We start from the raw sequence: 14,108 nt of genomic DNA on the forward strand, positions 1-14,108 counted from the left end.
TTATGCAAATCAGGGACCTTGATCATACAAATCATCCTTTCCCTCCCTGACTTGCACCATTTATACCAGTGCAACTAATTACACCAGTAAACTTCTGTAGTACATGAGTTGGAGAAAGGAGAATTCAGATTTTCAGGGTTTTGGCAAGACAAAACCAGAGCCTTTCAAAGTACAAATCTTAAATTTGAAGCCCAAAAGATCATTTTTTAAAAATGCTGTCAAATAGTTTTCTAGCTGATTATCTGAGAAATGGGTATGGTTTTGAAGCCTACATGTATGATAAACATTATAACAACATGGTAACTTTTTATTTCTGGTGCTTTTTAAAGGTTAAATCTATTATGGATTTTGAGTCTGCAAACCATACAGGGCCCCTACTAAGAAATATCATTGTATGAAATTGTATTGTGAAACACAAAATTCACATTTCAGAATGAAGATACAGTAACAAAGACTTAGCAAAGAACTGTCTGGAAAGCAGTGGCACTGTGGCCATCATGATGTAAAGATATGATAGGCAAGGGTAATACGGAGTGCTCATACCTTACCTTTTTTGTGAGACAAAAATGGACAAGCTTTCAAACAACCATTCAGTACATCTATAATGAACATAATTTGCTATCCTTTTTACTTAGTTGTTATTTAACTAGCTCTGATGCCATCATCACCAGAATCATAGACACCTACCTAATTTTTACAAGCCTGCGGGTTTACTCACCATATACACACTGAAATAGCAGTGTGCATCTTTGCAGGATCAGGATGATTTCCGAAGTACAAATGACTTCTAAACTGTAGTTTAAATATTAGAGATGAAGAGAAGTTTGGAATAATGGAGGAATCAGACCAATATATTTTAAAACTTAATTAAAAATTGGGTAAAACATAAGGTTTTAGAACTGTCTAAAACTGTGCTGTTTTTTTCTCGTGAAGACACAGCTCTATATCCTAATAGAACATTAGTAAGAAATGTTTTTGTCCCAATCTGTATGAGATGCATCTGCTTCTGTAATGTCACTTGGATTGGCAGAGCTTAAACTTTATATTAAAAAAAGTATGAAATCAACAAAGCTAATTTAAGGTTTAGATTAAAAAGTGCTAGGTGAGCTATTTGCAAAAATATTTTCTGGTATCTGCCTATACAATGGCATAGCCCTTTGCCTGATATAACTCTATTTCCAGAAATAATAACCTTACAGTGATGACAAAAATCAGAGTATTGGTGCATGTGTTTTAGAAATAACTCATTGGCAGTATATAGCTTATGCTTTACGTAGTTTTCATACCTTAAGCTGTCGCTTTAATTCTGTTTTCCTGTTAACCTTTTATGACTTAGTGGTTTGTTTTAGGGTTTAGTAAACTGGGGAAGAAAACTCAAGGGAAAATTAGGCAAACACATCTTGGGAAAAGCAAATTGAAACTGCTCTTAAGTACTGCATTTTAAAGATCTACCAGTCATAGGCACTAAAAAAAAGTTGGTCTTTGACTTGGGCATCCATTGGAGCAGGCATGGCTGAGCCTTGGGGAAATTTGACAAGGCTCTGTTCATAGGGGGAATGCGAGCAGTCACAGTCATTTGATAATCCACATTAAACCCCAGTTTTTGCTAAAACTCCTGTGAGCGACTCAGGATAGAAAGAGACCATACTAATTCTTAGAGATGGTTGTGTTGCTCTGGGCTAAAGAACATTGTGGAAGTAGTAACTCATTCTGTAATAAATCTTACTTTACATTTTGTAGGGGGAAAAAAAAATCCCTCTTGGGTTGTTGTCATTCTGGCATCTTTAAACAGTAATACGTGTACTTTAAAAAAAAAAAAAAAAAAGAAGCTATACAACAGCATTGCCCTTTGTCCGCTGTAGTGAAGCATTTTTAAGCAGAAATGCGAATGCTCTCATTAAAGTGTTCAATCACTGATCTCTTAGGAATAGCAAATGTTTATTTAAAAAGGTCACAGGAAAAAATTTCAACACAGCTTCTGGGTGGCTGGAAGCACATTAAGTGTAGGAGTTCACATTGCTGCTGAACTGCAAAGTAATAGTTGGATTGAGAACAAGACACAGCAACATGCTGTGCTCTTGTTTTGACTGTAAATGATTTGGAGTTCGATGAGTGAATAATCTTGTGTGCAAAATCTGTTTCTTAGCGACAGAAGCAGGGAGAATCGAGTCGGTAATAAGTACATGGAGCATTCACAGTCAAAAATACGCTTTTTGCTTGGGCATGCAACGGGGTGTCACGGCCCGAGCTTGGAGTGGGTAGTCAAGACCTTCAGAATTTTCCTCCTGCATCTGGTACAGGATTCTTCGTGGCCCTGCACTAACGAGCTGAGTTAATCCTCTTGGGCATAAGAAGGCAGCATCAGGAGATCCTAATTAGAGCAGTAGCCCAGGTCTGTTCTTCGCCCAGCTGCCTAGGGCAGAGAAGCAGCTATGCAGGGTGAGCTCTAGCATGGGAAAGAGGTGGAGCAACAAACTCAATGAAGGCATCTGTTTTTATGAATCTACCAGCCTATGTAGTCACGTCAAAGTTTGGCACTTATAGCCTGCCACCTACTTGGGAGGGATCCTGAAGTTCATTTTACCTTAACTTTTTGAGTATACTATAGAGATAGACATTTCTTGGAGTGAGATTTTTTTTTTTTTCCTGAATCTTTCTGCCTTACTTTTGCTGTTTGTACAGCAGAAGCTGATTATCTATCTACCTAACAAAAATATCGTGTGGATAAGAATTTTGTCATGTATTTGTAGTGAGAGACTATTATGTACTTAAAGATACAGCAGTTTTTAATATATAACTTCTTTGACAAATCAGACAGAGTGAAAGTAAAAGGGTGTATGACTTAGTATGTATGTTTTCACTTGCTGTAATATACTATCACACAGTTATTTTCATTGGAGTTGTACCAGATTCCATCCAGGTAAGGAACTCGGCTTGTAACTGGTTTTTGTTTTTTTAAACCTTGCTTCCAAACCCTTTATATTATTCTTTGCTTACATATTTTATATGCAGTTCCATATCAAGACACAGCAACAAGCTTGAACACCTGATTCTTATCTGAAGCTTAATTCTATCATGGTTTTAGTTTGTTGATTTCAATTGCATTATGGTAATTTGAGGACCACATTCAGTCCATCTGATCCAGAATCAGTGATTCAGTTTTATTTTGCACACCTGTTTTGACTCACAAACCAGGTGAGTCAAATACAAAATCATGTATTTGCATAACTTTTGTAATGAAAAAGAGGAGAAGAGGATACATAAAACAAGATGTTGGAGTATTCCAGCCAAGTTTGGTTTTTTCTCTGCCAATTTGGTAAACATAAGCACTGATTCTGAACATCTGATTATATTATCTCACTGTATTTTGGTGTAGGACTTCCTTTCAATTCAGCATTATGCCTACGTTTGTCCCAACATCAAGGATGCGAGAGATTTATTTTTTATATTTCTCCTTTTTTTTTATAGTCCTTCCTTGACACAGAATCTTATCTTCAATCTGACTGTAAACAGCTTCCACTTTCTCCTTTTTCAAAACGGAATGTACATACCTGCAGTGAAACACAGTCCCCTGATGTCCTGGTCATGTCCAAGGTGGAGACAGTCATGGCAGTGGTGTTTTTCCTCTGTTGCATGTATCTAGTTATTCTGCAAAACACTTATTACTTCGGTAATAAATTTAATAGTTAAGATCCACCAAGAATTACATTTCCTTCTTCAGCTCCGCTCAGCAAATTATCTGAAGTCCCTATATATACCCCTCATATATATATATATTTATGAATATATGTAGTGTAGATGTATATACAATACTTACAATCCTTTTATATATGTATATAGTATATAAAGAGTATTTATGCCTCATAAATAGTATTAACAAGAATTGGAAGATTTAGAAACTTCTTTTTGCAGAGCTCTGAAACACCTTGTAGTGGAAGATCATATTATAAATGTGGACAACCTTCGTTTTCATACTAAATACATTGCAGAATGAAGAAAACTTGGTAGCTTGACCTCTATGTATGATGGGGAGAGAGAGGAGTGACAATAGAATGGTGCATAACAAGGGAAAGAGGAGATTTGCTTTGGGGCCATTAAGAAATTGAGGAGAGAGTTCGGGGTTTTTTTTCTTACTTTGCAAAAGTTTTGCTTTAGTAATTTTCACCCCAAGGTTTTGTTTTCATCCAGATTTCCCAGTTGATTCCAACTGTAACTCACTTGGAAATCTCTCCTTTTGGAAGCTCTGGAATTTAGGTTATTGACTGTTGTCTGTTGCTGATTGCCTGCTGGGAAAGGAAGTGGTATTGTTGATTACTGTAATAGAAGGCCAATTTTTCCTTTATTCCTACACTGATACTGATTTGTTATAAAGAAAGAGTTCCATACAAAGATTATGGTATGTTATTTACAAAACCTCAGAACATTGTAGTCTACTATAGATGCAGAGCAAATTTTTCTTTTAGCCATACAAAAAGAATCTGATAGTGGTATTAAATTTCAGGTATAGAAGTACAAAGAACATGCTGCATGGCAGAGCGAGTGCATGAACAGAGTTTGTGACTGGGAAGTAGTACCTCTGTCTGCTTTGTCCATTTTATTCCCCATTTTGCTTTTAAGTAACCTAAGCAATTTATTTTCTGTATTGCAATTTCTCAATCTGCATAACAGCAGGAGTAATTTACCTGGTCCTCAAGGGTGTATGGACTAGGTTTTGGAAAGTGCTCAGAACCTCCCTCTGGCAAAACCCAGTGTATCTTCAGAATATTATTTATCGGCTCCAGTGGCTCTGCCTCAAACACTGACCTTCTTTACAAAGGTATTAGCGCCAGGTAGTTAATCCCTTTTCTTGTAGGTGTTTTCACTTTCCTAGCTCTGGTGCCCTAAAAGCTGACCCTCAAGCATCTCTCTAGATGAATTTGACAACACTGGAGGAATGACTTCACTCTGTTTAAAAACTTCATTTTGTGTGATTACTGTTATGTTCGGGACTCTACGGTGGGTTTTGGTTTCATTTTCTTTAATGTAACTCTTTGTTTTACAGATGAGGGCAGGAACGCAGTTGACCATGCAGGTGGTGCACATATTGTAGTAGACCATATAAGGTCACTGTGCAGTAAAACAGATCCAGCCAGTGAGAAGCTCTTGACTGTCTTTTGTGGCATGCTGATGAACTATAGCAATGAGAATGGTAAACAACACCAAAAATTTGCTTTATGTCTACCAGGAGAACAACCCCATCAAAAAAAAAAAGAAAAAAGAAAACAGTTAAACTCAACCGTAGGTTTAATTGTAGATACTAACGCTAAGTTATTCTGAAAAGATCAAGTACCTCAATTCAAATACACAATTTTCTGTTTCAGTAAAACTATGTTCCAGGAAATACTAAATATATTCCTGATGCAATTCCATATAGCATATCATATAAAGTTTTAAAATCAACATCTGGAATTTACTACTTTGTCTAAAAGCAATACATGGAGATGTATCATACACCTTAGGAAAAAACAGATTTACAGAAGCAACCTAGAAGGCTACATTAAGTCCTCTCTTTTTCATTTAGTATCAAACAACACCATAAGACTAATTTGTCGCAGGCATGCAGTGTTGTCTTGTGGATGATTTGGGGGTGTATATGCCAAACAGTTTCCCTTAATTGTTCTTCTCCTTGTGAAATGGATATAAACCCATGCTATTTTCTTCTAAGATAAATGGGGAATAATTTATGTGTATGTTCAACACTCTTCTGTGTCTACAAATTATAAGTTTATGTTCTTCATCCCATTAAATGGGGACGTTCAGGGGCTGGGACAAAAACACAAGATAGTATCTTAAATGAGAAATCCTTGACCAGAGAGTAAGAGAAATAGTGTTCTACACTAGTTGTACAAACTTACTGATATTTTAGTACCTAGCTTGCTTCTGCATGCAAGCATGGTTATATGCCAAAGCATATTTTACAGCGTTCACACGTTTCCAAGTTTTTCAAAATTTGAATCTCTAGGAAAATTGGGATAAATGAGGAAAGCTAAATAGAGGCTGTTGTCCTGACTTGTAATGGCACAGATTGCAAATGTAGTTAGCTAATCACATTGTTTCTTCGATCATGCCCATTTTCTAAATTGTAGCATTTTATCTTAGGAAGAAATAGCTTCTTTATTAGCTGCTCTCCATTTCCTTAAAATTATCACTTGCTGTAACTCACTTTCCAAACCTATGTCCCCAAAACTCTTCTACTTTTCAGGATGGTCCATAGGCTTAATTTATTTTTTTTACCTTTACTGTATAAATTTTAAATCTGCTTTGTCATATCTTCTAGCATAGTTTTCTTGTACGTTTTCTGTGCCATCTTTCTGGAGCTCTCGCTCTTAGTGTTTATTACCCACCTCCAAATACCACTGTTGTATGTGTCTCATCTCTTTATCTTGTTCTTGCATTCTTTTTATCTCCTCTTTTCCTACTGTTATCTAAGAATACGCATTTACAGTACTTCTTCCTTCTTCTCCAAATAGCAACTTTCTAGTTCCTTTATTTCATACATCTTTCAGGAACTGTTTTGCTTGATGTCTGCATGAATGTCACATTTTATTACATTTCATAGTGTTAACTCCGTATTTTCTTTATTTGTTAAAATATTTGGAGAAAATAGATACTCTCACCTGTAAGCTACCAGACTCCTCTGGATTAATTAAGACTAATGAGCATCCAGTATATTTGGTAGCTCAAGACAGACCAGTCCAAAAGTGCTGTGTAGAGATACTCTATCAGTTTTGCTTCAGTGACCAAGCTCCCAGCAGATCTTCCCTAGGAAAACTAATTATGAGATAAATCTCCCAAACAAGCAGCTTCTGAACACTTTAACTGTTATGAACATTGAATAAATGACTCATTCCATCTAGTAAGATAGCTTATTCTGATGCAATAAATAAAGCAGTTGTGTAGCTCAGTGACAAGTAGGAGGATTCACTAGCTGCTCTCTACTCTGCTAAATGACTTTTTTCATCTTGCATTCTCGCGCGAACTAACCAACTGACGCAATATTCACAGGAGCCACTGAAGCCACGTCAGAAGCGAGAAATGCAGGAGTATTCCCAGCTCCTGGAGCTGGGTGCACACCACCATCCTGTCCTAGCACCACATCAGGGAGGATTGCTGGGGGCTTAACCAAACCCTCACCTTACCCCACATACTTGGTGGTCTCCATGAGAAAGGACCTTTTGGTAGGGACCCAGCCCCTGTTCACCCAGCACCCATGGGTATGCTGTCTAAGACTTGTGTCTTGTAGTTCTATTGTAAATTCGCCCACTGACTGGGGCAACCACTGAATCAAACCCCAAATAATCTGCCAAATCAATATTAAAAAAAAAGAAGTTAGAGGATCACAATTTTAGAAGAAAACTCAGTGACCATACCTGCAGCATGTGCATGGAGAGACAGGTAGTTGGCCTGTCTTGCCAGTTTTAAGAGCCGCAAGTACAATTGGCCCATAGTTGTGAACTGCTCTAAAAACGTCACCTGCGGACCATCATAAATTTTCAGGACAACAGTAAGTGTCAGATACAAGCCCAAGACAACCACTCACTTCCACGCGTTGCAGCATCAGGTGGATCATAATCTGAGTAAATGCCGTTCTTTGCTGACCTGTTAAACATGAAAACTCAGATTGTCCTGACAGTTAATTGTGCTCACAGATTAGCAGATACCATTTTCAGGATTTACTTGCAAAGGCTTGATCCCATGTTACTTACAAAGAAGATAAACAGTCCGTTGGTTTCACTGAAGGATGAGGAGTATGGGATTGCTTTGTCAGTAGTTATGGAAGCAAACTGAACACAAATAAAAGAAATAATATTGGAAACATAAGAAGGAAGTGTTTCAGTCTTTGAAATAACAATTCTACCTTCTCTTTTCTTGTTTCTGTAATGTTTCCTGCTTAGCATGCTATGTGACAAAATTACAGGTGGGGACTTTGAAGATTTCTGTTCTGCTTTTAATGACTCGCACTAGCTATCCAGATAAGGACGATTACAGCACATTCGGTTCTTAGTTGCATCTAATTATCTGTGAACACCCTAATATTTTCTAATCCTTAGCATTTTGTGAGCAAAGAGTATATAAATTGTTTTATTTGGTTCTAAACAGTTCATCATTCCCAGTCAACTAATTGCCCTCTGTTTCCAATAGCTACTACTTTATTTTTAAAAGCTATCAACTACCTTGGTTTTTTAAAATGAGAGACTCATTATCAAGTACTTCAAGGTTTTGAATTAGCATAGAGATTTATCACACATGAGTTTTAATGGAGCATTCTTGTATCTCGTCCTGATCCTGGACACTCAGCTTGCAATTGTAACTCCATTCATAACACTGTTGTCTAAGCTTTAAAACTAAGATTCTCTTTACAAGGTTCTTGTGCCATCTGCTTGTATTCAGGAATTATTTTTGCTTGCTGTCTCAATTCTTCCTTGCCTTCTTGGTATCTTATCATTTCATTAGTCGCTACAACGTTAACAGAACAAACTCAGCTTTGGCATCTCTCACAGTTCTTTTAAGCTTATGTTAAAAAAAAAATTGTCTATTTTTAATGGCATTGCTAGAAATCAGAGTGGTTTTCTGATGAGACACATCCCTTCAGCCCAGATTATCTTGAGCCTCTCTGCCATAATCATATTTTACTACCCAAATTCAATCAGACACAGATAGCTCATCGCTGCTTTCCATTATTAGTTGTTAGAATGCAAAGTTGCAGGTATGGCTAGGAATTAAACAAACGTGTCACACATGTTTGTGAATGTTTTTGCTCATAGCTTAATCCCGAAAGAAGCAAGTCTTGACAAAAGCTTATAATAATTCTTTCTTTGTCAAGCTATGCAAACTTTATTTGGGGTACAGAGCACCTGTGCTTAAAGCTTCTGGTTTGGCACCTTTCAGTGGGTTCAGTATGTGCTTTTCCCATTCTGAAGACTTATCATTACATATATTCTCTGTGTAGCTATGAATCTGCCTAAGAGGAAAAGCAGGCTTGGATAGAGTGAAAAACTAATAACTAATCTAATAAAACTAATAATCACATGCAGACACTCACGTAAAAGAGTTAGTGACATGAGTAGTTATTCTGCAGATCTCATAATCCTGTGAGCCAAGACTACTTACAAGTTAATGGGATCAGTCTATAAGGTAGCTAATTGTCGCTTGAGATTTAGAAAACAAACCATGAAAGCATTTTTAAAGAAATGCAGAAACGATGGAAGAACTAGGCCAATTGGCTTACTAGTTAGTCAGATTGCAGATCAAAAGTTAACTGGATACAGTATGCATGTGTGAAAGTATACGTATGCTTATATATGGGAGTATATACATAGCTAAAAATAATTATGTTTAGAGATTGCTTCCTCATCTCATTTCATATTAAACTTCAATCTACCAAGGTTGTCTTTCCTTCAGTACCTTTGTAAAGCATAACATTCTGATGTTAAATCATATGACTGCCAAGCCTTTCTTCTTCTCACAAAACTCTTAGCAACTGGAATGAATGTTGGGGACCGATGTGCACTGTTTACCATCTGCAGAAGCTATGTAACTACGCCAGAAATGAAAGGGAGATTTATGGCACCATTATTATGGTCTAACAGCAATATTTCAGTAATGCTTCCTTCTAAGACTTACCTTTGTTAATTTTCATGCTTGCCGTGGTTTTTGTTTCATTTACATCACAGCTAAAGATGTCTAGCATGCTTTTAAGACCTAAATATACAAATGAAAAGTAACCTAAAGCATGTAAAAGCAGATAAAAAAGTATGTTTCTTATGACAGTGAGATAATCAATACAATCACTTATATGTTATATAATGATTTAACATAGATGTGGGGATTGCAAGCAGGTTTCTCTAGGGTGCAAATTATGCCACCAATTTGTACAACACAAATTTTCCTTTAGCATTATAATCACGGTTACTGTGAAACACAAAATGACTAGTTGTTTTCTGAAATTCTGTCCAAAATCATGAACTAGCCTAAATCAGCATTTTAAACTCAAATGCCCCCAATAAAGTTCTCAATTTGGGATATTCTCCCCAGATCTTACTCTTTGGAGTTTCCATGTGTGTCACCGAAGGACATGGAGCCATTGCAATTCAAGTTTTAGGTAGGTAATTCTTTGTGCTGGCGCATGTATTGATTGCCTTTTATCAACCTGTATCTGCATCTGTACAGCATCACTGTCGGTGCCTTTTACCCCGAGAGAACACAGAGGCATCTTACTAGTGCAACATGTGTAAAATTTGAGAGAATTTCTTTTGTGGCTTTAAGTCATAAGTTCAGAAGAGGCATTCAGCTTTTCATGCTTCCTGCTCCCTCTACATAAAGTTCCGCTTAGGAAGCTGAGAGAAATGCTGTCTCATCCCAAGACATGATGTTGCCTGGCTTCGTGGCTCACTTTAGTCCTGTGTCAGGCAACTGCTTGTAGGATGGATGCATGTGTCCCCGAATTTGTCTCCTGCTGTAGTAGGGCTTTTGCACTTCCTGCAATGAAAGGCTGACATACGCAGTTATTCCAAGTTCCCCAGTCTGGGGTCTTTCATAGGAGAGCCTGAGCTGTCAGGCCCTTCAGCTAAGACCGAACCACTGAGATGTTTTTAATTTCTCTGAACTAAAAATCTGCTGTAGGCCTCCACACCAGTGAGAAACCTAATACTTTTCTCTTAAACATCTTCTGACTAGACCTTGCTTTTGTATTTACTAGAGAAAGAGCCTCCTATTGGTGGTAATGACCAATGTAAATGACAAGTCCAGAATCTGTATGGCAAGCCCAGGCTTAAGTATAAACATAGCAAATAGCTGCTGGCAGCCTTTTATTTTCAAAGTTTTGGCCTCCTATGCAGCTTTGTGACAGGGTTGTCCTGTCTTTGGCAGAGGAGAAGATTTATCCTTTCACTTACTGCAGTTAAGGCACTAATATTTACCTTATTGGCAATTCTTGTAATCCCGTTCCTAGCACTATAGACCATTCCTGTGCTCAGGTGCCATCCTTCTACTCCAGGGAAATGAGACCGGTATGGAGTCAGGTATAATTACCTGACTTTTGACCCAGTACAATTGTTGTTTCTGGGTATATTTTCTTTTTCCTTTTTTCCTACTTGGAAATTCTAGAGGCCCTTTCACAAGCACGCTCCGTGCTCTCTTGAAAAACAATATATCCTTCTATTTGGCTCTTCAGATTCCTGTTGCCTTTCAAAGATGGATATGGTTTCCTTTTTTCCACTCATCTTCTCCTCCGCACTTTTTATATATTTTGTATTAAGAAAGAGACAGCAGAAAAAAAAACCTGCTCAAAATAGAGAGTTTATCTTTCTGATGTCAGAACGCTTTGCCAAATGAAGCCCATAGAGATTAATTGTCTCTTTGTACATTACAGTTGGATACAGTGATTTTAGAGTGACTAAAGGCATAGTCTAGTAACAAAGCAATTTCTTTCCACATAATTTTCTATGGCATTTGTGGTTTGTGTCTTTGTTCTCCTACCCGCCATAAAAAACATTTTTCCTTCAGAATTTTTAAGTGTCTGCAGGGGACAATCACAAGCCAAGGACAAAAACTGGATTATTTACCAGTAACTTGAGTTCTCCTACATGCTCATTTTCTCCACAGAACCATTCCAGCTCCCCCCTCCCCAGTTTTCCTGTTCAGAGATAGATTTTTACAGTCAGTTTGGAATGAAGTAGGAGGGTATAGTAGTGACTCACATATCTGCTGGAGGTAAAATGGCATTCAATGCATGCGCTAGTGCAATTTGTACTTACCTGAAATTTGACAACTTCAACAGCTCTTTGATGTCTGACATGGTGTTCTCAAATTTCTCTAAAGACCACAAATCTGTGGAAGAGGTAAACCTCCCACCTCCACCCCAACACCCGCCTCCCCCCGCCCCCCCCCAAAAAAAAAAAAAAAAAAAGGAAATTCAGTTACTGGTAAGTAATACAGTTTTATTAAAGATATCAAGCCATAAGGATTCCTGCTCATCCCCACTAACCTGTCATAACCATGCCATTTACTTACTTAGTGTACCAAATTGATAATCATTACAAAAGTATTTTACATTTAATGTAAAAACCTAATCATTCCAGAATATTTTCATAATTTTTATTATATGAAAATTTCAAACACACTTGGCAGAATCTTGAAGGCAAAGAGTTTTCTGAGAGCATGAGATGATACTAAATTTGCTAGACTTAAGTTGTAATATGTTTTTATCTCCCAGTAAAAATATGCAATTTTTATGGCTCTCATGCCACAAATATAAAAACTCCAACTGATTTCAGTTGCTCAGAATGAATTCCTAAAAAAAAATTAAAAAAAAAAAAAATTCCCCTGTAGGCCTTGACCCAAAGCTAAATGAAGTAGTAACAATTCTTTTGAATTCACTGGGCTTTGGATCTTTGTCTTTTGAATCTGTAACATTTAAACATAGTTAAAGTGCTTAGAATCAAAGGAAAAAAATGCTTCGAAAAATTATTAAACAACATCTGGTGTGTTCGTGTCTGCTTCATTCTATTCAATTGTGAAACAATGTTTTTCTTCTTTGCTATGTAATAGGTAAAATGTGTAAGAGAAAAATATCGTCATAAATAATCCTTTAAAACAGTCATGTTTCTGCCTAACCATCAAAGCATCTTTCTATTTGCAGACATCTAGGAGCAATAACTTTCTTACTTGTAAATGCTATAAACTTTCATCCTATGCAAGAAATTATCAGAATGGCTTCTAAGGACTTTTCTTAAACCTTCCATTTTTTTGTCTTTATTAAACTTTCTTTTTCTCAAGCTCCTCATAATCTACATTGTGACTTCCTGTGTTTATAAAACTTTTCATGTTTATTTCAGTGCCAGTTTATATTCATTCTAATTTTAATTTTCCAGTTTTGATCTTTAAGGGAAGACAGTATATAGGAACATGCTCTTAGATAAATAATTATTTCACTGTCATAGATTTGTTTGATTTCAGTCAGCTAGTCTCAGTGAGCTCAGAATCAAACCCAACATGTATTAGGAACCTGCTAGCCACAAAATTATCAGTAGCTGCATAATCCACAATACTCTATGACCATATCAGGAGGGAATATTTCTGGGAACACATCCCATTGCCAGGGGCAGGGGGAATTATGAGTCCATATCTCAAATGTGGACCAGATCCTAGTGTAGAAGAGTAGAGGAGACAGACATTTTAATGCTGCTTTGTGTGAAAAATGCTTTTTTGGTTTAAAGAACAGAAACACTAACTTACTGTTCTACTTTCTTTTTATGTAGATACCCTGCAGTCACAGCTTATCAATATGGGTGTTATTCCTACATTAGTGAAATTGTTGGGCATTCATTGCCAAAATGCAGCTCTGACAGAGATGTGCCTTGTTGCATTTGGCAATTTAGCAGAACTTGGTAAGTCCACAATATTAATCTCAAATCTACAGTTTTCGTAAAGTTAAATCTTAAGACTAACAAAAGCCTTGCACTAACGCTTGTTCCATTCCTTTTGGTACATTCAAAATTTAAAGCCAGCAATTTTTGCTTATTGTCTGTAAAATCTATAGTTGTCTCTTTTTTTTTTTTTCCCCCCTTCAGTAACTGAAATTTATTTGGGTACTTAGTACAACCTTATGTTTTATGTTAACGTCCTTCAGTGCAACTAAGCACATTTTAAATCATCTAAACTAAATCCTGAGTGCTGCTACTTACTGTGAATTATTTATTAATAATATAAATAATGTATCCTGGTGTAGCTCCACAAATTTACATCAGGATTAAATTTGGCTCATGGAAATTACTGAATGAAACTGAGACAGGCACAGTTCATAAATCTGCCTATACAATATTCTTTTAGGTGTAGAGTTTTAACATGTTCTAGACTAAATACTTGCACATATAAATCATGAATACTACTAAGCTGTAGATGTTATTTTTAGCAAGTTTAGTTACAACTTGATTTAAATTGAAGTTTGTGGTCCTGCTTTGATCCAATATCTTTGCAAGTGGATTAGTTTTTATTGGAATTCCACAAAGTGTAAACCAACAGGTTGTTAGGGCCCATGTTTTACTATTACTTGTGGTTTGCATTGCTGC

At 36.7% G+C, this 14,108-nt stretch overlaps 1 protein-coding gene across 9 annotated transcripts in view; it reads left to right on the forward strand.

Moving 5' to 3' along the window:
- Positions 1 to 14,108, forward strand: part of RAP1GDS1 (Rap1 GTPase-GDP dissociation stimulator 1) — a 100,851-nt gene that overhangs the window by 69,396 nt on the left and 17,347 nt on the right. For 3 of the 9 annotated variants that reach the window (XM_054823836.1, XM_054823843.1, XM_054823841.1), the window contains 3 exons: positions 5,042 to 5,277; positions 10,075 to 10,141; positions 13,299 to 13,427. In XM_054823836.1, coding sequence (XP_054679811.1) covers positions 5,042 to 5,277; positions 10,075 to 10,141; positions 13,299 to 13,427 — 432 coding nt within the window. The remainder of the gene's footprint in view (positions 1 to 5,041; positions 5,278 to 10,074; positions 10,142 to 13,298; positions 13,428 to 14,108) is intronic. The other 6 variants (XM_054823838.1, XM_054823839.1, XM_054823840.1 and 3 more) reach the window with 2 other exon arrangements.

Source organism: Grus americana, chromosome 4 (genome assembly GCF_028858705.1).
Source record: "Grus americana isolate bGruAme1 chromosome 4, bGruAme1.mat, whole genome shotgun sequence".
NCBI classification, from domain to species: domain Eukaryota; kingdom Metazoa; phylum Chordata; class Aves; order Gruiformes; family Gruidae; genus Grus; species Grus americana.